The sequence below is a fragment of the Panthera onca genome, chromosome C2, assembly GCF_046562875.1.
Source record: "Panthera onca isolate mPanOnc1 chromosome C2, mPanOnc1 haplotype 2, whole genome shotgun sequence".
NCBI lineage: Eukaryota > Metazoa > Chordata > Mammalia > Carnivora > Felidae > Panthera > Panthera onca.
In genome coordinates, this window is record NC_138347.1 from 45,661,233 (window position 1) to 45,688,866 (window position 27,634).

At 35.1% G+C, this 27,634-nt stretch overlaps 1 protein-coding gene across 6 annotated transcripts in view; it reads left to right on the forward strand.

Annotated features, from left to right (window-relative positions):
• Window positions 1-27,634, forward strand: part of EPHA6 (EPH receptor A6) — an 865,677-nt gene that overhangs the window by 714,687 nt on the left and 123,356 nt on the right. For all 6 annotated transcript variants that reach the window (XM_060640206.3, XM_060640200.3, XM_060640202.3 and 3 more), the window contains one exon: window positions 14,878-14,939. In XM_060640206.3, coding sequence (XP_060496189.3) covers window positions 14,878-14,939 — 62 coding nt within the window. The remainder of the gene's footprint in view (window positions 1-14,877; window positions 14,940-27,634) is intronic.

Below are 27,634 nucleotides of genomic sequence, written 5' to 3' on the forward strand. Positions count from 1 at the left end.
AACAGACTCTTCACCAAGAAAATAGACATATGATCATATATGTAAATATTTGCATACAATTTCAGGAGGTCTCTGGACACCTTGAAATCCATAAATGAAGAATCCTAGGTTCTTATAAACTCAATGTTTTAGAGAGTCATGTGTAGTTGACATAAATGAACATCATTATCCTCGTGTAAGATTGACAGTGCATTTAAAAGAAAAATTTTAAAAATAGAGCCACAAGATGCATTTGATATCAAATTCTTGAACATTTATAAAGAGAATTTCAAGGGGAGGGGCCAAGATGGCAGAAAAGCATGGAAGTTTTTTTGCATCTATCCTCTCTGAAATGCAGTCAGATCAACACTATACATCTGCACACCTAGGAAACCATCTTGCACACCTAGGAAACTGATTTGAGGATTAACACAACAATCTGCACGACCTGAACCACAGAACTTGGCAGGGCTACTCCAAGGAACAAATCAAAGCACACCTGGTGGAGGGTCCAAAATGTCACTACAAGTAGGGTAATAAAATAGCCAAAGTCACAACAACAAAGAACAAGTAACAATCTCCCAGAAAAATACCTCCTGAACAGCCAGGTCCTGGACAGTGTATGACCATCATTTAATATAGCAGTGCTTGCAGGTGCAGAGCACACAACAAGCTTTAGAACACAGAAGGGACAGAAAACTCGCCAAAATGACAAAACAGAAGAATTCTCCTCAAAAGAAATTCCAGGAAATAGCAACAGCTAATTAATTTATCAAAATCAATTTAACCAATATAATTGAACAAGAATTTAGAATAATAGTCATAAAATTAATTGCTGGGCTTGAAAAAAGCATAGAGGACAGCAGAGAATCTATTGCTACAGAGATCAAGGGACTAAAAAATAGTCATGATGAATTAAAAATGCTATAAATGAGGTGCAAAATAAAATGGAGGCGGTCACAGCATGGATTGAAGAGGCAGAAGAGAGAATAGGTGAATTAGAAGGTAAAATTATGGAAAAAAGAGGAAGCTAAAAAAAAGAGAGAGGAAAAAAAATCCAGGAGTACTAGGGGAGAATTAGAGAACTAAGTGATGCAATCAAATGGAACAATATCCATATCATAGGAAATCCAGAAGAGAGAGAAAAAAGGGCTAAAGGTGTACTTGAACAAATCATAGCTGAGAACTTCCCTGATCTGGGGAAGGAAACAGGCATTGAAATCCAAGAGGCACAGAGAACTCCCTTCAGACATAACTGGAATAGATCTGGAACAGATCTTCTGCATGACATATCATAGTGAAACTGACAAAATACAAGGATAAAGAGAGAATTCTGAAAGCAGCTAGGGATAAACGGACCTTAACATACAAAGGTAGACACATGAGGGTAGTAGCAGACTTATCTACTGAAACTTGGCAGGCCAGAAAGGAAAGGCAGGAAATCTTCAATGTGATGAATGGAAAAAAAAATATGCAACCAAGAATCCTTTACCCAGCAAGTCTGTCATTCAGAATAGAAGGAGAGACAAAGGTTTCCCCCAACAAACAAAAACAGAAGGAATTCATCACCACTAGCCAGCCCTACAAGAGATCCTAAGGGGAACTCTGTGAGTGAAATGTTGCAAGAACCACAAAGTACCAGAGACACCAGTACAAGCATGAAACCTCTACAGATATCACAATGACTCTAAACCCATATCTTTCAGTAATAACACTGAATGTAAATGGACTAAATGCTCCAACCAAAAGACATAGGGTATCAGAATGGATAAAAAAACAAGACCCATCTATGTGCTGTCTACAAGAGACTCATTTTAGACCTGAGGACACGTTCAGATTGAAAGTGAGGGGATGGAGAACTATCTATCATGTTACTAGAAGTAAAAAAAAAAAAGGTGGAGTAGCCATACTTTTATCAGACAAACTAGACTTTAATTTAGAGGTGCAACAAGAGATGAAGAAGGGCATTATATAATAATTACAGGGTCTATCCATCAGGAAGAACTAACAATTATAAATGTCTATGCACCAAATGCGGCACACCCAAATATATAAAACAATTAATCACAAACATAAGCAACCTCATTGATAAGAATGTGGTAAATGCAGGGGACTTTAATACTCCACTTACAACAATGGGTAGATCATATAGACAGAGATTAATAAAGAAACAAGGGCCCTGAATGATATATTGGATCAGATGAACTTGACAGATATATTTAGAACTCTACACCCCAAAGCAACGGAAAATTGCTCATGTTCACTCTTCTCAAGTGCACATGGAACAGTCTCCAAGGTAGATCACATACTGGGTCACAAAACAGCCATTAATAAGTGTAAAATAACTGAGATCATACCATGCACACTTTCATATCACAATGCTATGAAACTTGAAATCAACCACGGAGAAAAGTCTGGAAAACCTCCAAAAGCATGGAGGTTAAAGAACATCCTACTAAAGATGAATGAGTCAACCATGCAATTAGAGAAGAAATTTAAATATATGGAAACAAATGAAAATGATAATACAATCCAAACGCTTTAGGATGCAGTAAGGCAGTCCTGAGAGGAAAATACATTGCAATCCAGGGCTATCTCAAGAAACAAGAAAAATCCCAAATACAAAATCTAACAGCACACCTAAAGGAACTAGAAGCAGAATAGCAAAGACACCCCAAACCCAGAAGAAGAAGAGAAATAATAAATAAACAATATAGAATCTAAAAAAAAGTAGAGCAGATCAATGAAACCAAGAGTTGGTTTTTTGAAAAAATAAACAAAATTGATAAACCTCTAGCCAGACTTCTCAAAAAGAAAAGAGAAAGGACCCAAATAGATAAAATCATGAATGAAAATGGAATTATTACAACAAATCCCTCAGGAATACAAGCAATTATCAGGGAATAGTATGAAAAATTATATGCCAATAAAGTGCACAACCTGGCAGAAATGAACAAATTTCTAAACACCCATGCACTTCCAAAACTCAAACGGGAAAAAATAGAAAATTTGAACAGACCCATAACTAGTGAAGAAATTGAGTTAGTTATCAAAAATCTCTGGGGAATTCTACCAGACATTTAAAGCAGGATAATATCTATCCTTCTCAAGCTGTTCCAAAAATTAGAAAGGTAAGGAAAACTTCCAGACTCATTCTATGAAGCCAGCATTGCTTTGATTCCCAAACCAGACAGAGACCCAGCAAAAAGAGAGAGCTACAGGCCAATATCCCTGATGAAGATGAATGCAAAAATTCTCAACAAGATACTAGCAAATCGAATTCAACAGCATATAAAAGAATTATTTATCATGATCAAGTGGGATTCATTCCTGGGCTGCAGGGCTAGTTCAATATTCACAAGTCAATCAACGTGATACATCACATTAATAAAAGAAAAGATAAGAACCATATGATCCTGTCAATCGATGCAGAAAAAGCATCTGACAAAATTCAGCATCCTTTCTTAATAAAGACCCTCGAGAAAGTCAGGATAGAAGGAACATACTTAAACATCATAAAAGCCATTTATGAAAAGCCCACAGCTAATACCATCCTCAGTGGGGAAAAACTGAGAGCTTTCCTCCTGAGAAAGGAACACGACAGGGATGTCCACTCTCACTGCTGTTGTTTAACATAGTGTTGGAAGTTCTAGAATCAGCAATCAGACAACAAAAGGAAATCAAAGGCATCAAAATTCACAAAGATGAAGTCAAACTTTCACTTTTTGCAGATGACATGATGCTATACATGGAAAACCTGATAGACTTCACCAAAAGTCTGCTAGAACTGATACACAAATTCATCAAAGTCACAGGATACAAAATTAATGTACAGATCAGTTGCATTTTTATACACCAATAATGAAGCAACAGAAAGACAAACTGATCCCATTCATAATTGCAACAAAAATCATAAAATACCTAGGAATACACCTAACCAAAGATGTAAAAGATCTGTATGCTGAAAACTACAGAAAGATTATGAAGGAAATTGAAGAAGATACAAAGAAATGGAAAAATATTCCATGCTCATGGATTGGAAGAATAAATATTGTTAAAATGTGAATACTACCCAAAGCAATCTACACATTAAATGCAATCCCGATCAAAATTGCACCAGCATTCTTCTTGAAGCTAGAACAAGCAATCCTAAAATTTGTGTGGAACCACAAAAGGCCCCGAATAGCCAAAGTAATTTTGAGGAAGAAGACCAAAGCAGGAGACATCACAATCCCAGACTTTAGCCTCTACTACCGAGATGAATCATCAACACAGAATGGTATTGGCACAAAAACAGACACATACACCAATGGAAAAGAATAGAGACTCCAGAACTGGACCCACAAATGTATGGCCAACTAATCTTTGACGAAGCAGGAAAGACTATCCAATGGAAAAAAGACCGTCTCTTTAACAAATGGTGCTGGGAGAACTGGATAGCAACATGCAGAAGAATGAAACTAGACCACTTTCTCACACCGTTCACAAAAAGAAACTCAATGTGGATGAAGAACCTGAATGTGAGACAGGAAACCATCAAAACCCTAGAGGAGAAAGCAGGAAAAAACCTCTTTGACCTCAGCTGCAGCAATTTCTTACTTGACACATCTCCAAAGGCAAGGGAATTAAAAGCAAAAATGAACTATTGGGACCTCATGAAGACAAAAAGCTTCTGCACTGCAAAGGAAACAATCAACAAAACTAAAAGGCAACCAACGGAATGGGAAAAGATATTTGCAAATGACATATCAGACAAAGGGCTAGTCTCCAAAATCTATAAAGAACTCACCAAATTCCACACCCGAAAAACAAATAATCCAGTGAAGAAATGGGCAGAGGACATGAATAGACACTTCTCTAAAGAAGACATCCAGATGGCCAACAGGCACATGAAAAGATGTTCAACATTACTCCTCATCAGGGAAATACAAATCAAAACCACACTGAGATTCCACCTCGCACCAGTCTAAGTGGCTAAAATGAAGAAATTAAGAGACTATAGATGCTGGCGAAGATGTGGAGAAATGGGAACCCTCTTTCACTGTTGGTGGGAATGCAAACTGGTGCAGCCACTCTGGAAAACAGTGTGGAGGTTCTTCAAAAAATTAAAAATAGAAATACCCTATGACCCAGCAATAGCACTGCTAGGAATTTACCCAAGGGATACAGGAGTGCTGATGCATAGGGGCACTTGCACCCTAATATTTATAGCAGCACTTTCAGCAATAGCCAAATTACGGAAAGAACCTAAATGTCCATCAACTGACGAATGGATAAAGAAGATGTGGTTTATACGTACAATGGAATACTACTTGGCAATTAGAAAGAATGAAATCTGGCCATTTGTAGCAACATGGATGAAATGGAGAGTATTATGCTAAGTGTAATAAGTCAGTCAGAGAAAGACAGATACCATATGTTTTCACTCATATATGGATCCTGAGAAACTTAGCAGAAGACCATAGGGGAGGGGAAGGGGGAAAAAAAGTTACAGTGAGGGAAGGAGGCAAACCATAAGAGACTCTTAAATACTGAAAACAAACTGAGGGTTTACGGGGGGTGGGAGAGAGGGGAGAGTGAGTGATGTGCATTGAGGAGGGCACCTGTTGGGATGAGCATCGGGTGTTGTATGGAAACCAATTTGACAATAAATTTTATATATATATAAAATTTTATATATATATAAAATTCTCTTTTTTTCCATTTTCTATATGAGTGTGTATATATATACACACTCATATGGAAAAAAAGAGAATTTCTATTTTTTTCCCAGAAAAACATGAAAGGTATGAAGTCTTTAAGTAATCTCCACATTTTTTACTAGTTCTTTTTACTTCTACTTTACTAGTGTTTTTTTTTACTATTTTCAGATTCTTTAAATACTATTAGCTTTTGACCTTAGTTATTATACATTCTTATTGGCATAAATGCTACTTTTATCTTAATATAATTTAAGAAGTTTGAATCTTAAAAATCTGGACCTTATTTATATGGCTGTTTAAATTCTCAGTTGAGAATATACGTCTACTCCCTAGAGATCTTCATGTTTTATTATTACAAATTGTGTCCTCTTTTTTGATGCTATTCAAAGAAACTATCAACACTTTCAAAAGATTCATCCCGGAATCATTTTCTTTTCGCAAAGAGAAATTCTAAAAAAAAACTTTATACAGCTTGCTAAATTAACTGGGTCTCCATGTGAATTAGTGTTTAATTTCTGTGTTGGTTGGAATTGCTGTGTCTTTGTGTTTACACCTTAATTGGAAACACGATAAGTAACTGAGCTGCTCAAATGTCTTTTCCTCTCCCAGAGGGTTGTATGCATGCTCTCATGGGCTGCTGGGCCACTTGTGAACATAAATAAGTGGGGATAGACCAACCCTGTTATAAAACTTGTCACATTGCAGCATTCTTTGTCTTGTAGGACAAAGCACAGTGGAAGGTGCCCGTGGCACAACGTAGGGTTTTCTTAGTTGTGTTCACAGAGGTCTTAAAAGAAAGTTTAATTAGCAAAACTGAACTTTCTTTTTTTTTTTTTTTTAAATTAAACTCCTTATAAGAATTACAGAAAAGGCTCAAAAATAAGTAGTAACTTTCCTGGAAGGGAAAAAGGAAAGTAGTTGGTAGTTTAACTTATATATGTGTTTCATTTAAGAAATACTTTCTCCGTTGTTAAAAATCTCACCATAAATAACCTATGTAGCTTGAATTAAATCTGTCCTCTCTGGACATTTGCTTTATTTTTAGATTTTGTGTTGATTTTCTTTTGATTAGCAAATGGTACAAAAGACCAAAACGCTGAATATTTGATTAGTTGTATAACCATAAGACACTTATGAAACCAGAAATAAAGGATACCATTTGAAACACTACTGGAAAATATGCTACCTTCTCTCAAAAGCTTCAAGACTCTCTTAAAATATTTCCTTGAAGGATCCTCAGCATTATTATCATCAATTGATGCTTAAGAATGGGGAAAGCAAAATCTAAAGGTTTTTTTCCAGCAAGTTTCCTTAGCCTGTATTGCCTGTTTATATAGAATATTATAGAGCTTTATGAGGCTTTAAAATCCAAGAACTTCTCAGGGTGCCTGGGTGGCTCAGTTGGATAAGCGTCTGACTCTTGGTATTGGCATATGTCATGATCTTGTGGTTTTCCTGAGTTCAAGCCCCTCATCAGGCTCCATGCTGACAGTGCAGAGCCTGCTGGGAATTCTCTGTATCCCTCTCTCTGCCCCTCTGCCCCCTGCATTGTCTCTATCTCTAAATAAATAAATAAATAAATAAATAAATAAATAAAACCTTAAAATCCTGCAACTTCTCAAGGACAAAACATCTTTGGGAGCAACACAGTGCCCAGTCCATAATGCGTTTCCAGAATGTGTTTCTAAGATGAGGCACAGATATTTAGGGTAATGCTTTATGTCTTCAAATTACTAGTGGAGACCCAAGTATCATTTGGGGGTATCAGAAGATGGTCAAGAACTCAGACCCTGGAGCTAGATCTCCTGCATTCAAGTCTTGGCTCTGCCAGTTGCTCACTGTGCATCCTTGGGCAAGTTGCTTAAACTCTCAGTGCATCCGTAATCTGAGCTGTTAAACTGAACTAGTATTTATCCTCGCCACAGGGGTTGGTATGAGGGTTAAATGAGGTCACACCTGTAAAACCCTTAGAATAGTGCATGACATATTGAAAAACTTATTTTTTAAAGTTAGCCATTCATTACATATGTGCTGACTTAGATGTAGTATCTATTTTTAAATTACCTACACAAAAGTGTTTCACAGAAAATAAAACAAGAACAAAGGCAGCATAAAATTATTTATTTGTCACATGGTTTAATTCAGTTTTGAACTTAGGTATTACATAGTATTTCAAGTCATGAGAATGCTCTGATACGTTTTGTTCCTTCCTACCTAGTACTAATTAAATAATTGATTGGTGTATAATCAATCATTTCACTATAGTTGAAAGCAAAAAGTCATAAACCAGATCATTTTAAAACACGCACCTTTAATTTTATCATTGTCATAACACTTTTGTAAATATGGATGTAATAAAAAAAACAAGAGAGCCACTCTTAAAAATTCATATGTTATTAAAATTTTGCAATATGGTTAGTGTCTTAGAGTGAAAACAAAATCTAACATTAGGCATCATTGGCAGTAACTTTCATTGTCAACAAGACATGTCTAATTACAGAGAAGTCTTTTTTCCCATATGGTAATTTTCAGTAGGCAGGATAGTACTGAATATTACTGAAGTTAATTGATGCAGATGGTATGCCACTGTTCTCTGGAACTGGCAGGAAAATTACGTCTCATTTCTCAAACCTCACACCTTTTATTTACTCTGAAACAAATCTAGATTAAGAAATGCTACAGTTTTCACAAATGTAGTCCTTCCTCCTAATTTCTGCTCAGCGATTTTATCATTGGGTAAAATAATTTATTCTTCATCATTTTTCAGAGCATTTGGATGGCTTCTAAATTTAAAAAATAAAATAAAGAAATTAAGAGAAAACATGGAGCCAAATCAACAAAGTCATCATGTAGATTCAGGAATTTCAAATAGATTTAAGGTTAAAACCAATTCCAAATTAAGCAAAAAGACACATTGCTACAGGTACAAATGTGTAGAGTACAAAAGACAGCATAGCTTGTTAATGGGGATAAGAATCTATTTCCTACAGAAACTATTCCAAAGAAACTATGTATTATAGTGTGTCATTTAAAGTAATAAAATACTCATTTTGATTATTTTACTCTAGGAGAAACCATCTTGTTCTTTAAAACAACTTCAAACCTGTCAATTTCAGGTGTGTAGGATTTAAGCAGACTTCTGAGACCATCAAGAAAGCTCCTAAATATACTGACATAGCCATTTTTGGTTATGAACCTTTTTAACTCCGAAAACCACTTCTTAGTTTAGGACTTAACATCAAGACAGTAAGGTAGGATATGATATTTGCATTTATCCATTCATTCTTTAAGCTGTTATTGGGTGATTCAGTATTTAGTATAATGTACTATTCCCTGTGTTTTAAACACATTTTCTCATTTAATCTCACTTCTCACACAATAGAGGAAGTGTTATTATGTAATACTATGTAATATACAAATATACATGAATGAAGAGACAGGCAGTAGCATGAGTTATGAAAAGTCACTTGCCCGAAGTGGAAAAGTCTTTAATATCATATTATCTAATCCTAATCCCACAACTTCTAATTGCACTGTGCAGAGCACACAAGGTGTATGATAACCAACTATCCCAATTTGCCTGAGACATAAGAATTTCAGTGCTAAAACTGATAATTTACTGTATTATATAAAACATGTAACTAGTGGTGATTTTTACTTTGCCATAGGATATAAAAGAATTTTCATGTCCATATCAAAGTACAATAAAATATGGAAATAATCCACTTTTGTAAAACTTTTTGTTACATAGTGGGCAACTATAATAAGGGGAAAGCAGATAATTGTGCACAGAAAGGAAGGAAAGTAAATGTACACCAACATTTTTAAGTGCCAACTATTGCCAGACACTGTGCTAATTATGTTGTCTCATCTAATTCTTTGAAAACCATATGTAGTATATAATATTATGCTCATTTTTCAAATGCAAAAACTGAAAGAACAAAAATAACTTGTCCAAGATCATGAAGTGAATAGGTAGCAGAGCTAAATTTTGAAGTTTTCTTTCTTCAAAACCATATATTTTACAATGAAAATAATTTAAAATGTATTGATTTGCCATCCTGTAATTTCAATAACTCTTTTCTTGGTCTAGAATCAGTCATAAAGAACGTCTTTATATGTGTTCCTTCTGGCATTGCATTTTAAAAAAATGAAATTGAGTACCTATTAGGTGCCTAATTCTGTGCTCAATAGTGAATTTACTGAGAAGAACTAAGCACACTTCCTGACCTCCAGGGCATTTTATGGAGGGAGGCAGACACCTACACAGCAAATACCAATTCCATACCATAAGTGTATCACATACACTTGATTAAGATATAAAAGGAGGAGAAAGTAAACAATCAGTTCTTCCTAAAAGGGAAAGTGATTCATAGAATTGACAGTGGAGACAGTATTTAAGTTCTACTTTTTCTTTTTTAAGTATATGATTTTACCAAGTGGAAACAGTGAGAAGGCAGTCTTCCAAGGAAGACAGGGAGGTACAAGTAAAGCCACACTTCATGAATTATGAGTCCCCTAGATAATTTGAAAAACAGGAGTTAGGGAACTAGTGGGAGGTAAAAGATGACACTAGAACAAAGGCAGAGAAGAGATTGTGAAGGAATTTATTGCCAAGCAGTGTAGATTTTAATTCTGCAGCAAACAAGACAATAAGTAAAGCAAGTTCTTAAAGGAGGGTATGAAACATTAGCCCTTTATAGTAATTGACTGTTTACCTATTTCCGTTCTCCTTTTCACTATACACTCCATGAGAGCAAGGACCTTGCATTGATTGTGTTTTTTCAGAAACTAGAAGAGTACTTATATATAGTAGGCACTAAAAAAAAAAAAAGTTGGATCATTCTTTGAAACAGTGATTATATAAGTATTAACAAGTACAACCAGCAAATGATTATTGTAATAAGTGAAGCAAGAGAAAATAAAGGCAGAATATGGGCAGTGATAATAGATTTTATATAGAATCAGCACAACTTAATAACTCATGGACAGGGGTTTGATAAAGTGAAAAGTCCAATATTAAAATGGGATTTCAAACCTGGGTAACTAAGTAGATGGTGATGTTTTAACCCCAACAGGAATATAGGAGGGAAAGCAGGTTCAGGGGAAATGTTAAGATTTTATTTGAATCCCTTAAAGTTAAGATTCACATGGGACATGATCTGATAATCACAAGTCAACAGTATAAAGGAAAAATAATTCCCCAATTTTAGTACTTATCTGGTGAATAAAAATAATTATTTAATATAACTTTGTTCAAATTTATGTCATCCATATCTTTTGAATGCCTTAGAGGGATAAGAAAAGTATTTATTATCAAATCCATTTGAGATCATTATAATTCACTATCTCTACAGCAGAAACAGGGGAGGTAGAAATAGGTTAAGTAACTGGCTCCAAAGTCCTGAATTGCAACTGGGGAGGGGATAAATACAGGCAATGTAACTGTCAATCCAAATTATCACCACAAACTTTATTATGTGGTAGATAAAATATAGACATGATATAATGTTAAATAAACTAAAATTGTTTTAAATCTACAATAGAGTTTGGGGGTCATTGTGATTTCTTTAGATTCTTGATATTACTGACATCATATTAGAAATGGCCAAGCTGATACAAAATTCTACATCCAGTACAAACTCATTGCTTATATGAAAATGTTAAATCCCTGTAATCCCCTTCTTTCACATATCTTCTTGAGGCAAACAAATAAACAAACAAACAACACTATTTCACTTGCAAAATGTTTTCCCTAGAACATTCAAAGAATTCCTTTCTTTTGTTTTCTTTAACAACAGCACAAGAAAAATATACTCTTATCACCATATGGTTTCTCAACACCACCCATATCAAAATCATCTTAAGTATTAGGAAACTGTAAATTTGAAAAAAAAAATCATTAGTCAATAGTACATTAAAGTCCCAGTTAAAGGAGGTAATTTTTGTCTAAAACAGAAAAAGATGATCTGGGATTTTGTGATTCATTGTGTTCAGGATATGAATAAGTGATTTCTTACAGGGTTTTGATTCCAATGTAATTTAAAATACCAATAAACATTTCTGGGCTACTTTTTGAAGGAAAATGAAAGAAATTCACTTTTTTGTGTGACTTCAAGAAGTGTTTTTGAAAATTTCTTAAAGCAAGCCATTGAGACTTCTAAAAAAAAGTCTAGGGATGTTGAGACTTGACTAACATTCAAGAATCCTGGAGTTTTTCCATTGACTTCAGTACAAAGCAAATACTAAGTTAATTCTGTAACATGAGGCACTTGGGGAAGTGGCAAAAATTGGAAAACAGGTGAGAAAAGCTGAAATGTTTTGAAAATATAAAAATAGAATCACCTCCAAATATATTTTCCAAGAGCAATAATGTATTGTATAATTTTTACATATTTAAAAATATAACAGACAAAGCACTGTTGCCAATAGGATTCTCTCACCTATCCACATATTTGAATACCATCCTTTCATAATTTCCCTATACTTATCTATTTTGTTGATTATAAAATGTAATCATAGACTATAAAGTTGCTTGTAATCTTCACAGTGTAACTAACCCTCCTATAGAAAATCACTAGGAAACAAATAACAGGTTAGATGCCAGCAGTATTCTAATAAAACAACTCCTTAGTTTAATAATAGCAGCTCTAAATTGGCATTACTGCACAAAATACAAAAGATGCAGGGCTCAGATGGGAAGCTTATAATTCACAAGAAACCAGGGGAGTCTTCATTTGACTCTTTATTATCTTTAATGAGAAGATGAAACTTGTCACTGATGAATTTTAAGATTGTATAAAGTGTCTCCCAAGGAGTTATAGATAGAACTAATTTCAAAGTACTTGGTATTCACATAGATTAGAATCTTGCCGAAATACTTCAGTGTTACTCTCTGAGGAATTACGAAGTCATTGAGAAAAATCAACTCGTTACTATAAAGCACCTACTCTGCTCAGCCTTACGGGAGGTAGTTTTGAGAAACCTAATGAATGGGGGGAGACATAGCATCTATGGGAAAATAAGAGAGAAAAACAACCTAATATAGAACCAGGCACATTTCATAGTGCAGACAATAGATGTGATGGGAATGCCACTAGAGGAAATATCACCATGGGGACTTTCACGGAAGAGGTGTGAGGTGAGATCAGGGAGAAGCAAATTGGGAAATAATCCTGGCAGGGGAATACCAAAAGGGAAAGGAGAGGAGGCAGGATTGAACCAGTATAGATGATAATAACAACAAATGGAGCAGGAGAGGACAGGGCTAGTTAGGAGAGATGAGGTCCAGCAAAGGAGGATAAGCCTTACGGCTTCTATCTATAAATTATGTCTGAGAGGCACCTATGGCATAAAAGTTAAGAGCTTAAACTCTGAGACAGACTACTCGACACTGCCACTTAGCTCTTTGATGGGCAAGTGCTTTAATTTTCTATCTCAATTTCCTTATCTGTGTAATAGGGCTAATAATAATTTGTATTAATACAAGCGAAGTGCTTGCAAGCTCTTTTGTATCAAAACTGACATTCTTAGGGAGGGGTATATATATGTTTCTCTGGCAGCATGGTCAAGGTAGATTGAAAGGGTTAACTCTGGGTAGGTGAACTCAGGCAGTCACTGTAGTAACCCAGCATTTCCCCTTAACATCCATGATCCATTACAATTGAAACTAGAATAACGGTCTCAGAATTTCCATATATAAGTATAAAAAATGATCTTTTATTTTCCCTACCTTGCTAACCAAGTGTTTGCATCCAGCTCCTGTTTCCAAGCTCTCTGAAACCAATGGCCAAATAAAAGATTTCATGACAAAGTGTAATATTTAAAATCTGGATCTTCTAGTTCCTTGCTACAATAGTGCTGACAGTTCATTTGACCTCAGGATTTTCTGATAAAGTTCTATATCTGTGTTTGGGTGAAAGTAATGACTTTGAGGAGCATTATGGAAATCCACCAAAATGGAAAATTTCTTTGGATTCTAATACTATGCATGATAAATTGGGAGCTTTATTACTACATTTAACCTTTAGCACATCTTTCTTTAAAATATAGATTCAAATGTAAAATCTAGCATTTGCAGACATTGTACTAATTTGTTACAGTCACCCTTTTTAACCCACAAGGCTTTGAGTTCATAACAGAGACATGAATTACAATATGAGGTCTAATATTTCCATCATTGGTACACATAATTTCTTTCCAGATCTTCTTTGTACTTACGAGGAAAAAATGTGCACAGTGCAGATTCAATTGCTAAAAATTTCAATGAGAAGCAAGGAATATAGAAGTAAAAAATAAGTATGTCATATATGTTTATTTCAGGTAAATATTTTCTCTTCATCTGAAATTAGTTTATCTTTTAAACTTGAGCAATTTGGCAGAACAAATAGATTCTTTTCTTTGAAACAAATCTAAGTTATTTATGTCAAATATTCTACCTAATAGAGGTATTGGGAACTGTAGCAATTGCAAATAGATATGATAAAGAAGAAATAAATGATGTTCAGTTTCTGATTTTAGCTTCTGTTACTAGACTACAAAATCAGAGCTACTTATTTTCATGCACTGTCATCAATGTTTTGTTGATCTAATCTATGTCCAATAAAGACATGATCAAGAACTATTGCAAAGCCCACCAACTTGGTAGCATTCATCAATCTACTGACATTTTTCTACTTAAAAGCCCTTAAAAGCAGACTATGACTAATGGTTTATAATTTCTTAAAGAGAATTTATGAATTTCTCCTTTCCTCTTTGCCTTAGGAATATTTCAGAAATGCCCAGTCTAATGTAATTCAGCCACAGTGACTGCACCACTGTAGGACAAGGTGTTCTGCAAGTGCCAAGGCAGCTACAGGGACTGCTTAAACCCTGCCTTCAGCTTGTTCATGATCTTTTAGGAAAAGCTCAGGACAAAAAGAACATAATATAAACAAGTGATTGCAGGGCTTCAGAAAAGGAAATGCTTAATTCCTTTTTAATTTGTATTCTTTATATGAACTCAACAGAAATGATGCCATAAAAAAAGGGGAGATGCCTATGTGTAATAGGGAGACTTTTGTAGAAGCACGTTGGCAAATGAAGTTTCTATTAATAAAATACAAGTAATTTAGCTGCCACAGCTGGAAATCTCTTACTGCAGCACAGATTTCCGTAATTGCTCTAATCCTTGTGTGTTCTTTTGCTCTTTTTGCAGGCAGACCAGTAATGATTGTGGTGGAATATATGGAGAATGGATCCCTAGACTCCTTTTTGCGGGTGAGGTGTTCTTTTCTGATGGCATTTAAATAAGATATTCTGAGTTCTAGATTTAAATCATTTATCATAAATTAATTTTTACATAATGTTATTCATGGATTTTTCCATGAAGAATAGCAACATTTTCTCTAGGGTGCATTTCTCCGATACTGTGATACATTAGTGTGTTACCAATGGGAGGAGTATATATACATATAATAATATAATTGATTTCTCCTATAAATTCACATGCCTTATTAATATATATATTTCCAAATGATGTTATAAAAGATTAAATGAAACTCAGTTGTCTCACATAAACATTCATTTTGTTTTATCACATTTAACTATTCAGCATGATGTTTTATGCATGATCTATAATGCTGAGCCCCTTAAATTGATGTATATTTACGAATAATGACTCAAGTTCATATCAGAAAACTGGTTTTATCACTCTTAAGTTTGTTTCCCTGACTTTCAGAAAACAAAAGAAAAAAGAAAAAACCCTAGCAGAGATTGTTTTCAGAACAAAAATTTTAAAGCATTCTTTTTAAAGTGACTTATCCTTGAAAGTATGGTGTATACAAAAATCATTTGTCTCACATAGTAGTAGAGAATAACAGAGCAATCTTGAAGTTATATTTCAAATGTATTTATAATGTCTTTAATATTTAAAAAGCCATCATATGCTACAAAAATACTCATTGATAGTAAAAAAAAACAATACAAAAAATAATTACTACAGTAAATATTTTTCATCCCCAGCAGAGGTCACATATTTGAATGTCATTGTATTCTCAAATATTCATCTATCTGCAGAGATATGGTCATTTTTTTACTTATAACATGACTGGACTTTTGCTATTTGGAATATATTATATTATTTGTTATCTTCATTTTCATAGGATAAAAACAGTCTCAAGCATTCTTTCTTCATTTAATTTTTTTGTTCTATGTTATTTGGTTAAGTTCTGCATCTTACCTTTCTTTTTTTAAATCTCATTTTCATTTATTTTTCTTGAGTTCATGCCCTCTTTTTCTGACTTCTCTCAATATTAGCAGTAATGATATATTTACCCTGTGACTGGACTTGATGCCCAGATTCAATGCCAGAAGCTGAATTCAGCAAAATCGTCAAGTTATTACAGAGCAATACTCTTCACACAATGCAGTCTCTCAACCAAGTATGCTTTTTAAAGCAAAATGAAATTCATAGGTGTTTGGGGACATGAACTATTTGTTTTTATTTTTTCTGTAGCCATTCTCAGGATGTTATTTTATAACTTGTATTCATTTCTCCTGTAAATGTGCTAAATTATTTTAGAATAAATTATCAGGACCACCTATGGTACTTTGAAATGCATATATAGTTAGGACCTTCCATTATGTTTATTCAAAAACTCATTCTTATCAGACATATACCAACATGACTTATTCTCTAATGACGCTTGGGATAAGTTATGGATTTTTTTTTGCATCAACTATATCCTAGAGCTGAATATAATGGCAAATAAATGCAGCACATACTCAATCTAAATTGCTCTTGAAAATGGGATCAAATGACTGCCACAGCAAATTAGGAAAGAATTCTTAGCTTCAGATATCCTTTTTATCCTGCTGAATCATGAATTAATTACAATATATTATAAAGAAAAGATAATAGCTCATCAATAAAATATTTATGTAGAAGCATCTTGATACCTGTTTATAAGTGGTATATTTCATGATTTAAAATTTAAAAACTAATATTTTTTGGCTTTTGTACATTATATAGGTAAGAGACCACACAGTCTGGGAAAGAATAGATGTTCGGTTAATGGTGGCTATCATTACCACTGCTGTAAGAATCTGAATGTCAATATATGCCAGATCATCTTGGTTCTGTCCCTTCCAGCTATGTGACCTTGTGACTTGGGAAAGTTACTAACTTCTCTGTGCCTCTGCTTACTTATCTATAAAATGGGAATATTAACAGCATCTACCTCATACAAGTGTCATTGAGTTGATTATTTTAAAGCTTATAAAATAACACATAACACACTAAGTGGTAGAGTGATCATTCAAACTCAAGTCTCTGACTCAAAAAGCCATGTTCTCATACACTTTTTTAAATAAAATTACTTTTACTTCTTTTTATAAGTTCACTGCCATATCCCCATGTGAACTTGTCTCCTGTCTGCACATAGAATTTCTATTAAGATAAAAATCACATGCATGAGAAAGAAAAAAAAAAAAAAACATGGCCAAATACTCCCTTCTTACTCTTCTTTAATATTCTTACCCTTCTTTGTAATCATATCTCTTTTATCCCAGAAGCTCAAAGTGGTATATAAACTTTATGTCAATAGCAGATGCTCAACTCCCCATGGCAATATATATATATATATATATATATATATATATATATATATATATACACATCTCCCACAAATTCTCAAAAACGAAGTCATTTTTCAAACTACTGCTTTAGAATTTGATAATCGCAGCTTCTGTGAGCACAGAAAGAGGAAGTGGCTAAGTGCATTGCATTGTAGGGAAGTCATCCATGGCTCATTAATAGCATTCTGTGCTTGCTAGAAGCAGAAAAGATTTCCCTTTGGTCTCCCACATATTTGAAAATCACTTCAATTTACTTTTATATGAAACAGTGGTAGCAAAACTAAGTACAAAATTACAATCTAGTGACGGTGGTAGCTGGCTGGCTGTGATATTGCACTGGATTCATAAATCTTCTATTGTTCAGGATCCTTATGGACATTCCTCCAGATACATATTGGCAAGAGGTGGTGTGGTTAAGTGCCTGTGTTTGTGTATGTGCGTGTGTGTGCTTGTGCACACGCAGATGGGATATACGTAGGTATGTGACTGTGTGTGTGTTTTCAATTAAAAAAAAATGCATTCTGACTTAGTAAGGAGAGCATCAGCCCTGTTGCTCAGAATGTATGATCTTACTGATGTGCAAATTTTCCTAACTTTTCCAAGGAAATACACTAGTGTGAATTAAATGTAATCTTGACCATCATCCCTATACAATCTCTCTTGAACTATGTATATGGATTTCATAAACGCTTTTTGTGACACTTAACCTGGCAACTGCTTTCCCCCTAAATTTCTGGACTTACATTTTTATAACAATATTAATTAGCAATCCAAATAATAATAGTTATAAAATACTTTAAAACCTTGAGATACCACATGCCAACCACAAAAATGTTGATCAAATCACAAAATTCAGTTGTTCAAAAAAATAATACCACTGGTTTCAGTTTAATATGTTAATGTGTTCTTGCTACAGCCTCTTGCTGCCACCTCAACTCGTTTGATGTTACAGATACATTATTTGCAAAGCACAGTCACATGAGCAAGCAAGAGGGAGTGTCATCCATATAACAACAGAAAAAAACCAAAAGGTTGGGGGAGAATTACTAAAAACAGAAGCTGACAGGATCAGATTGAATAGGGAAACCATATTTCAAAACGTGGTCAGGAAAGGATGCATAGGAACAAAAAGAGCGTGTGGAAGGTAGTGCTACCAACTGATAGGAAGATACAACATAGGAACAGGATGGGCTGGTAGTTGGGAGATGATGAATTTCATTTGGGTCATATTCCATTTGAGAGGTCTATGGAGCATGCAGTGAAAATGTCCAGACAGCAATAAGAAATATAAATCTGAAGCTCGGGAGAAAAATCTTGACCAAAGTTAAAGATCTGGCAGTCATTAGCATAAAAGTGGTTATAAAACCCAAACCATGATATTTTTTAGGAAGAAGTTTAGAGAAAGGCAAGGAGTTGAACAAGGTTGGAACTCCGTGATGTGCCACTCAGAGGAAGTTGCTGGGTGGAGTCTCCAAAGGTAACTAAGAATAAGTGGTCAAAAAAGAACAAGGAGGAAGATGAGGACATGGAGTCCTACACATCAGGCAAGAGCAAATAAGCAGTTGTCGCCAGTGCAGCAGAGAAAGTCAGGAAAACAAAAACTGGAAAGCATCTATGGGATTTACTACTTAAGTCCTCAGTCATCTCAACAAGCGCATGTTTAATGGGTTGATCCCAGACAGAAGTCAGAATGTATAGGGCAAAATGAGATTGAAAGATAAATAGGAGTTGGTAATGGAGACCATTTTTTAGGTAAACAGTAGCTGAGGTAGCAAGGCAAGAGGTAAATCAAATGCTAGTAGACAAAAAGAAAAGCAAAGGGTATTTTTTAGTAGAAAGAAATTTAGAGAATTTGTACACTGGGGGATAGGGAATTAAAGAACATACATTGGCAAGGCAAAATATCTCAGGAGATGAGAACGTACAAAATCAAGAACCTTGGTAGAGGATTGGCTTTGAATAGTAGAAGCCTCCACATCTTCCAAGACTCATGGGGTTGTGTGTTGTGGACCTAGAGAGATTTATGAGAAGCATTAAATTGAAGGAAATGATACCTGATATTGTTGCATTTCTATATGAAGTAGGAGAGTTTATTTGGGAGTTTGAGAACAAACCTTAATTTAAAGTCAATGTTTAAAATAATTGCTGAAGTTAAAAGGAAAAGTGGCTGATCAGACCAAAGTTGGGGGGTGGGGGGTAGTGTCGTGTGTAGCGCAAGTACAACAGAAACACCGGTATTAAAGGAGAATTGGAGTGGTGGAAGAAGAATCTTTCAGGTAAGCAACTGGTGAATCCAGGATAGAGAAAGAAGGAAATAAAGAGACTGATAGACTAGACACGAGTAGAAATGTCATCATTATGTAAAAGAGGAAGGATAGTTGTATGGTGAGGATGAGAGAGCTGAAGGAAAAGAAAAGTGTACCAGAAACTAGGGTACTAGCAGTGGTTTGTTATACCACAGATTATACCAGCTTGCAAAAGATGATTATTAAATGGTCAGGAATTTAGAAAACTGGTTGTTAAACTATTAGTAGCTTGAAATTGGGTATGAGGGAAGTATTTACACCACACAAATGGGCAAACACCACAAATTGGGGCTTGTTTGTTTTGTTTTTCTCCTGAGGTCTGGTTTACAAACACACTAGACTGATACTTACTTAAGATTTCTGAAGCAAGGCAGTTTTAGGGGTGACAATTTCCAGGTGTGGACCTAAGAATCTGTGGCTAAAGCAAAAATGAAGATGAATATCTTTAATTAACTAATGTAGATAACATTTATGTGTGCTTTCTATGACTTGGGTATTTCTCAATTCCATGAATTCATTAACTCCCCAGGTGCTTACGACAACATTATGAGGTAAGTGTTACTATTATCCCCATTTTACTAATGAGGAAACTGAGGCAAATCACAATAGGTAACTTGCCCATTATGAAACAGCTGATAAAGCATTCATTCATTTTTTTGCACAAATATGTGTTCACAGACTGTAGAACCCTAGGTACTATTCTGGAGCCTTGAATACAGAAGTGAACAAAACAGAGATAAAAAATCTAGTGGAAGGGAAATAAAGAATTCAGCAAAATATATGGTACATCAGATGGAGAGAAAAAGCAGGAGCAGTGAAGGTGGGAGTGAGATTAGGTTTCAGTATTACATTGAGTGAACACATCAGGTCTTACTGAAAAGTGTCATATGAGGAAAGGTGGAAGAAGGTGAGGGAGCAAGCCAAATGGATACCTGGGGAGAAGTGTTGCAAAGAGAATAGGTTCCAATGCCCTCAGGTTGGAGCATTTTATACCCAAGGAGCTACAAATTGTCTTTATGCTTTATGACTATATGCCTCTTTTGCCTAAGACAGTGCTAACTCATGTCTATGGTCCCTTCAAAATTGCTAATATTGACCCTTTTACGCTGCAGTTGGGTTAATAAAATATGTAGTCACCCTGTCGTGATGGCTAGAATAGGTGGTAGAAGATAATCAGAGAGTTGATGGAGGCAGAAACAGACTCAAATGTTGAAGGGAAATGATTCTCAACCTTGGCTGTATGTTATATTCATTTGACTTAGAGAACTTTTAACAATCCCAAGTTGCAGCCTGCATCACAGGTGAATTAAATCAGAATCTCTTGGTGCAACACATGCATCAATATTTGTTCAAAGTTCTCCCAGTTGAGTTTAATATGCAACCAAGTTGTAAAAACAATGAATTGGGACATTGTTGGCCATTGTAATGACTTTGTGTTTTCTCTGAGTAAGACATGAAGCTGTTGTAGGCTTTAGGGTACAGATACAATATAATCTGTGTCTTAAAAATATCACTCCTGTTGCTATATTCAGAGACTGTAGTGAAGTACAAATGGATGGAAGGAAATTAGGAGGCTTTTGCAATAAATATCCAGGTAAAGGGATGAAAGTGACTTTAGATGAGGATTGTTGTATTTGAGTTGATGGAAAATACTAGATTTTGTGTTGTATTTTGAAAGTAGAGCCAATAGGATTTGCTGTTAGATTGGATAAAGTGTAGAAGCAAAAGGGAAGATTGAAGGACAAACTAACATCCATAAAATAACGTCAATAATAGGCAATAACTACTTCTTACAGTTATTGTATTATATCGTATTAAATAGTTAATAGACCTAAAACCCCTAGAATATGTGTCTAGGTACTTATTAAAGTTTCCATAATGTATCTATTATTATAATATATTTCAGGGGTGCCTGGGTGGCTCAGTCAGTTAAGCATCCATGATTTTGGCATAAATCATGATCTCATGGTTTGTGGGATTGAGCCCCATGTGGGGCTCTGCGGGGATTTGGTGTCCTCCACTCCCTTCTCTGCCCCTCACACATGCTCATGCTCTCACTCTCCCTCTCAAAAATAAATAAACAATGTGGGCACCTGGGTGTGCAGTCGGTTAAGCTCAGGTCACAATCTCGCAAGTTTGTGAGTTCAAACCCTGCATCAGGCTCTGCACTGATAGTGCAGTCTGCCTTGGATTCTGTCTCTCCTTCTCTCTGCCCCTCCCCTACTTGTGTGTGCTCTTGCACTCTCTCTCTCTCTCTCTCTCTCAAAATAAACTTTAAAGAAAACAAATAAAAATTAATTTAAACATTTTAAATATATAATATATATACACATATACATATATGTATACATACATATGTACACACATACACACATATACATACACACATACACACATATACATACACACATTTCAGAAGATGTCACTAACAGTTTTAAAATTGTTTTTCTGTTACTTCCTGGTCTGTTTTTTCTAGTGGCTAAAAATAGTTTTATTTTCACCATTTAAAAAAACCTAGATATATGTCAAGAATATGAGTATTTAAATAATACATATAAGTGCATATCAGCATTTCAAAAGCAATGTGAGTCATTTGAAGAGTTCCCTTGAACAAATGCAAAGCAAATATTAATTTAAAAAATTAAAGGGATCTTTTAAATATTTATGTAGTCAAATTATAAATCTAGTAAAGATGGCATTTTACCTTATGCTAGTTATATATTAATAATGAGAGCTGTATTTTATTAGCACACTTTTCTTGTAAATTGTGTTGTGTGGAATTATATTTGTGCTGGGGTATGAGAGCAAAATTAATCTACATCACATTCATTTGATATTCAACAGTGAAAAAAATTAAGTCACACTCACCTACCAGTAGTTTTTTTGAAACCATAATAGAGTTGAATTAATCCTCTTAATTCCTTTTTTTCCAAAAAATATATGTAAACCTTCATGTAGATGAATGTTATTATTTTTCATGCCTGTGCCAGCTTAATACCAAATGCTATTCTAAAAATAATATGACAGTAAGCATCCAAATATATGAAAGCAGGGTGTACTTGGAACCAAGCATATGGGTGGCTGAGCTTTTTATTTTAAATTTAGAAATTCAATCATCAACTTCCAAAAGCCTAAATTTATCTCTTTTAGCATTATAGTACTGTAAATGTGTTGTGTCATTTGTAGTACCTGGTACCATGAAGTTGTAGTTTACAATTTTCCTCACTAATTCTTTTGCATACAGGTCTTTGTGCTGATTTTTTAAATTGGTGTAGTGTTCATAATTATAGTAATATAAAGAGCTATTCCATGCATTTTCCTGAGCTCTTCTATAGTCATTCCTACATCCTTATTTGGACCATACAGGAGATTTTAGATTTATGGAACTAAATATTAGACCTGAGTCTTGGTAGTTCCCAGCCATGCTTGCAAATCAGAATCACCATCCTAGAGAGATTTTATAAAATATATATATATATACAGACTCAAGCAGATGTATCTTGCAAAATATTCCCTGGGTAATTTTGATGCACTCTAATGATGCTTCATCAAGGCTTTGGCACTCTGACACCTTTCCCCAGATGTCAGACAAAAGAAGTTTAAATTGTCTTGGCTTTACTTAAGTGAAGCTAGTGTAGATGGCCGTCGCATAAACCTAAGCAAAAATCTTTTTAAAAATTAAAAAAAAATTAAATTCAGTAGTAAGCTTTGTAAACTAAAGCTATATTATATTCAGATTCACTTTAAGCCTTTAACATGTAATTCTGAAACCCAACTACCATGTTTCACAAATCCATATCTACTCTCTTCCTAGATTTTTTTCGGTATTTTAGAAATGACATTTTTAGTTTCCTTGTGATTGAAATTTCTGATTCTGTTATTGGTAGCCTTTCCAGCTCTGCCTAGCTTAAGTGCAAATCCATAATGACTACAAAAGAAAAAGCCTTGGAGGATTTAGTAAATATTCCACAGGAAATTATAATAAGATTTTCAACTGGGGAGGCCACAAGAACCAAGACTTCGGTAAAAAGGAGTTACTAACTCTTATTTGTTCAGTGATTATTTTAAAACAAAAAATGACTTGGTCTTTTCAAATCTATAAATAACCTTAGCCATTTCTTTTTCAAATTCAGGAGTATTTTTTAAAGTCACAGCATGGTCAACTTTCTGATTTAGGAACATATAAAAACTGAAATTTAACTTTAAACTTAAGTTATAGAAGTAACCCTCCAAGGTCTGTTTTCTGCAAAGTCACTTATAAATCAATTTTTGAAAACTCAAATGCACTTTCCCATAAATATTTCTTTCAAAGATATTGCTTAAGTCCCTAGGCAGATCCATAAAAGCCTCTTTAACACAGACCACAGCTAAAGGATGTAACTTCCAATACCGAAATGGGCCAGGAGTTTCCTTCAAAACCAAAAAAGAGTGTTTTTCTCCCTTCTACATGATTTGCCTTGGGCAAAAATTTTTTTGAGTCTATTTTTCTGTGGCATCCATCCCTTTATTCATGTCCTCTTCCTAGCTCCTCAAATATCCAACTTTTACTGTTTTAAATCCCATGCCGTGGCACACACTCCCCATCTCCTCTTATCCACAGGTTAGGTCTTTTTCCACCTCGTTGAATCACCTATAACCTGGACCCCACACACATACCCTATTCTAAGCTCTCATTCTCTCATCACCATAGATTTTAACAAGATATATGGTTAAACTAACTCATACTATTGCTTGTGATTCACAAATACTATTTTAATTCCTCCAGAGTTTGCTTCTTTTACATGGACTTGTAAACACAAATAGATTTTTTTTTCTTCTGGAAATAACACTTAACAGGAGATCTACTCTCTTAACAAATTTTTAAGTGTACAAAACAGTATTGTTGACTATAGGTGCATTGCACAGCAGATCTCTAGAGCTTACTCATCTTGCTTAACTGAAACTTTATGTCTGTTGATTAGCATCCTCCCATATCCCCCAAGCTCTGGCAACACAGAAGTTGGGGGACAAGAGGTTTACAGAGTCCGCTATTTATATACCTCAGTCTTTTGTAAACCACTTAGTGAGGTACATGTTTTTCACAGCCCTTTTATAGCTCAAGTTAGCATTTTGGAAGTAATCATTTTACAAGGCTTCAACTAACACTTCTGGTTGTGTCATTCTGTTTTGAAAGGCTGGTGCCTTTCCTTATCACTTGTGGTTAGTGAATCAAAAATGTCTTTTGACATGCATATGAATCAAACTTCATTATTTCATTTTAGAGCATCAATTGTCATTATCCAATAGTGTCATTACACCAGATTTGTGAGGAATCTTTGAAGTTGATTTATTTATTGTAAGTAACCAAGACACTGCACAATGAATTGGATTCTCTGTAAATGTTTGCTAAATGATGACGTGCGATTTTTATTAATTCTACTCTATAACAGCAGCTTATCACCTACCGTATGTAACACTGCTTCTCATTCATATTTAACATTTTCAGGACACTGAATCACTATAGTCATTTACTATATATAAAGGAGTATTGCACATTTTCAACAACAAAGTTTTAGGACAATGATTTATGTTGTGGTTCACAGACTTTTGATAGTTGGTAAGGCAATTCTTTTGATGGGTTCAACATCACTCTTCTCCAGTGAGGAACTACAAAGAAATATAGTAGAAATATATCTAACTTATTTAGCCCCCTTTTCATCACTCTTTAGTGAAAATGTAAGAATCTGATGGTCACAGTCAGAGTCAAACCCGTCTTAACCTCAGAAGTAAAGATGGGGTTGCAAGTGTAGTGAATACTTCTTCTTCACTCACGATTCTTTCAAAGAATCTCTTATAGTAAGTCCATGAAAAATATTTCATTAAAGTATCCTCCCACTGACTAATAGCCTGAAGTACTTCACTCCATTAAGAGAAAAATAAATAAATTCAGTTCAGTTCAATCCAGTGAATATCTGTTGAATATCTGCCACATGCCAGATATGGTTCTAGGTCCTGAGATTTCAAAGATGACTGAGACAGTTGCCCTAGATGAGATTATGTTCAAGCCAGTGAGAGAGACAGACATATATGCATATGGTTTTAACCAGTGTTTGTGTAGACAGGATGCTTTGAGAGCAATAAAGAAAGAAACTTGGTCCCAGTTTATTCGTCCACTTTCCTGACTGGTCCAATGTATTGTAGGTCCTGCTGGCTATGCCTTGAAAGTAGATCTCAACTGTGATTCAAGTCACCGGTTTCTCTCTCCTGTGTTACTCTAAAAGCCTCCAGCTTGATCTCTCTGCTAACGTTTTCATTTGCAAGTCAGAGTTTATCACTCCCCAATTAAAATTCTTCTCTAACTTCTCGAACCAACTTTGGCTCAGGTCAGGTTTCATGAGTTCGAGCCCCACGATGAGTTCGAGCCCCACGATGAGTTCGAGCCCCACATCAGGCTCTACACCGATAGTGCAGATTCTCTTTTGCTCCCTCTCTCTGCCCCTCCCCCACTTGTTCACATTCTCAATCAATCAATCAAAATTTTTCTCTAACTTGTCATTATTTTAGAATATATTTCAGACCATTCACCATAGCTTACATGACCCTACCTGATATTGCCTGTGCCTACCTCTCTAGTCTCCCTGTCACTCAACAAGTTCTGGCCTCATTGGCTTTTATTCATCAAGCATGCCAAACTCATTCTCAACTTAAGCCATTTGTTCCTGCTGGGAACTACTCACACCCTCCATCACATCATCTTCTTTTCACATTACTCCATTTTATTTATTTTACAGTTCTTCATTATTTAAATGTATCTCATGTATTTCTTACCTATTTATTTTCTGTCTTTCTGCCTCTAATTAAATGTTGGTGCTACTGGAACAGGCACCTTTCTCTTTTGATTCCCACTCTGACTCTAGCAGTTAGAGCAATAACCGACCTGTAGTAGATTCTCAGTGAGAATTATTTGAAAGAATGAACTTGGGGATTCATCCAAGACCTCCTAGAAGACATGATACCTCTCCTGAAAAATTCACGTGACCAAAGACTACATGGACATTCCTGGAAGAGGGAACTGTATAAGCACAGCACACCAGACATGAAATAACAAGTTGTATGGGTGAATTAAACACACACACAGAAATTGAATGAGAATAAGTTACATGACAGTAGAGATGGAAGCAAGGGTCATGTCTGTATTAAATACTGCACTTTATTCTTCACTGAAGGTCATCGGAAGGTTTTAAAGGAAAGGAGCAATGTGCTGATATTTGTGTTTTCATAGAATTTGAATTTTTTTTCCAAAAAATAGACAACGATGTGATGATTTCAAGACAGCATAGCACTCGATTCCTACATTTGTCCTCAGCACAGGCTAGGTACTTGAGCTCAACCTAAGATGAATGGACTCCTGAGAGGCTTAAAGTGTTTATGCAGCAGAATGCTTCAAGCAGGGCCTTGAGAAGCATCATCCGGAGTTTGCATTACTTGCATTGTGAAGACAGTGTGACTTGCCAATGACTGCTCAAGTCTGGTGGATGTTTTGCTTCGGGGTCTGAGAGACAGTCCGGTGGAGCTCTGCAGTGTTCAGAAGTAGCAGGCATTATTATGTATAGCTTTCAGAAATCACCTCCCCGTCAGGCTCACCCTCTCTGGCACATAGAGGTTAAGCTCCATGTTTCTCTGCAATCAGGCTGAGACAGCAGAGAAAAAGAAGAATGAAGACAAACTGAATCCTAGCTACTAAGCTCTGAGATGCAGTGTGTAAATATGCCACATTCACTCTCTTTCATTTGAATCTGCCTTCCTGGGGAAAAACCATGTGTCATAAAAAAAAATTCATAGTTTCTTTTTGATTAATCTCTAGTAGGAAGCCCAAAGATATTAAATCTCAGTACTCTCACATTTTTCTCCTCCCCTCATAAACAATTCAATTCAGTTTGAATTAATATTTATCGAGTGCTGACACAAGGCATGGCAGTATAGCGGATGCTGTGATGGAGCTGCTACATAAAAGGGAGAAAACCTGTGTCCTAGCTTAAGGAAAGAAAGCAG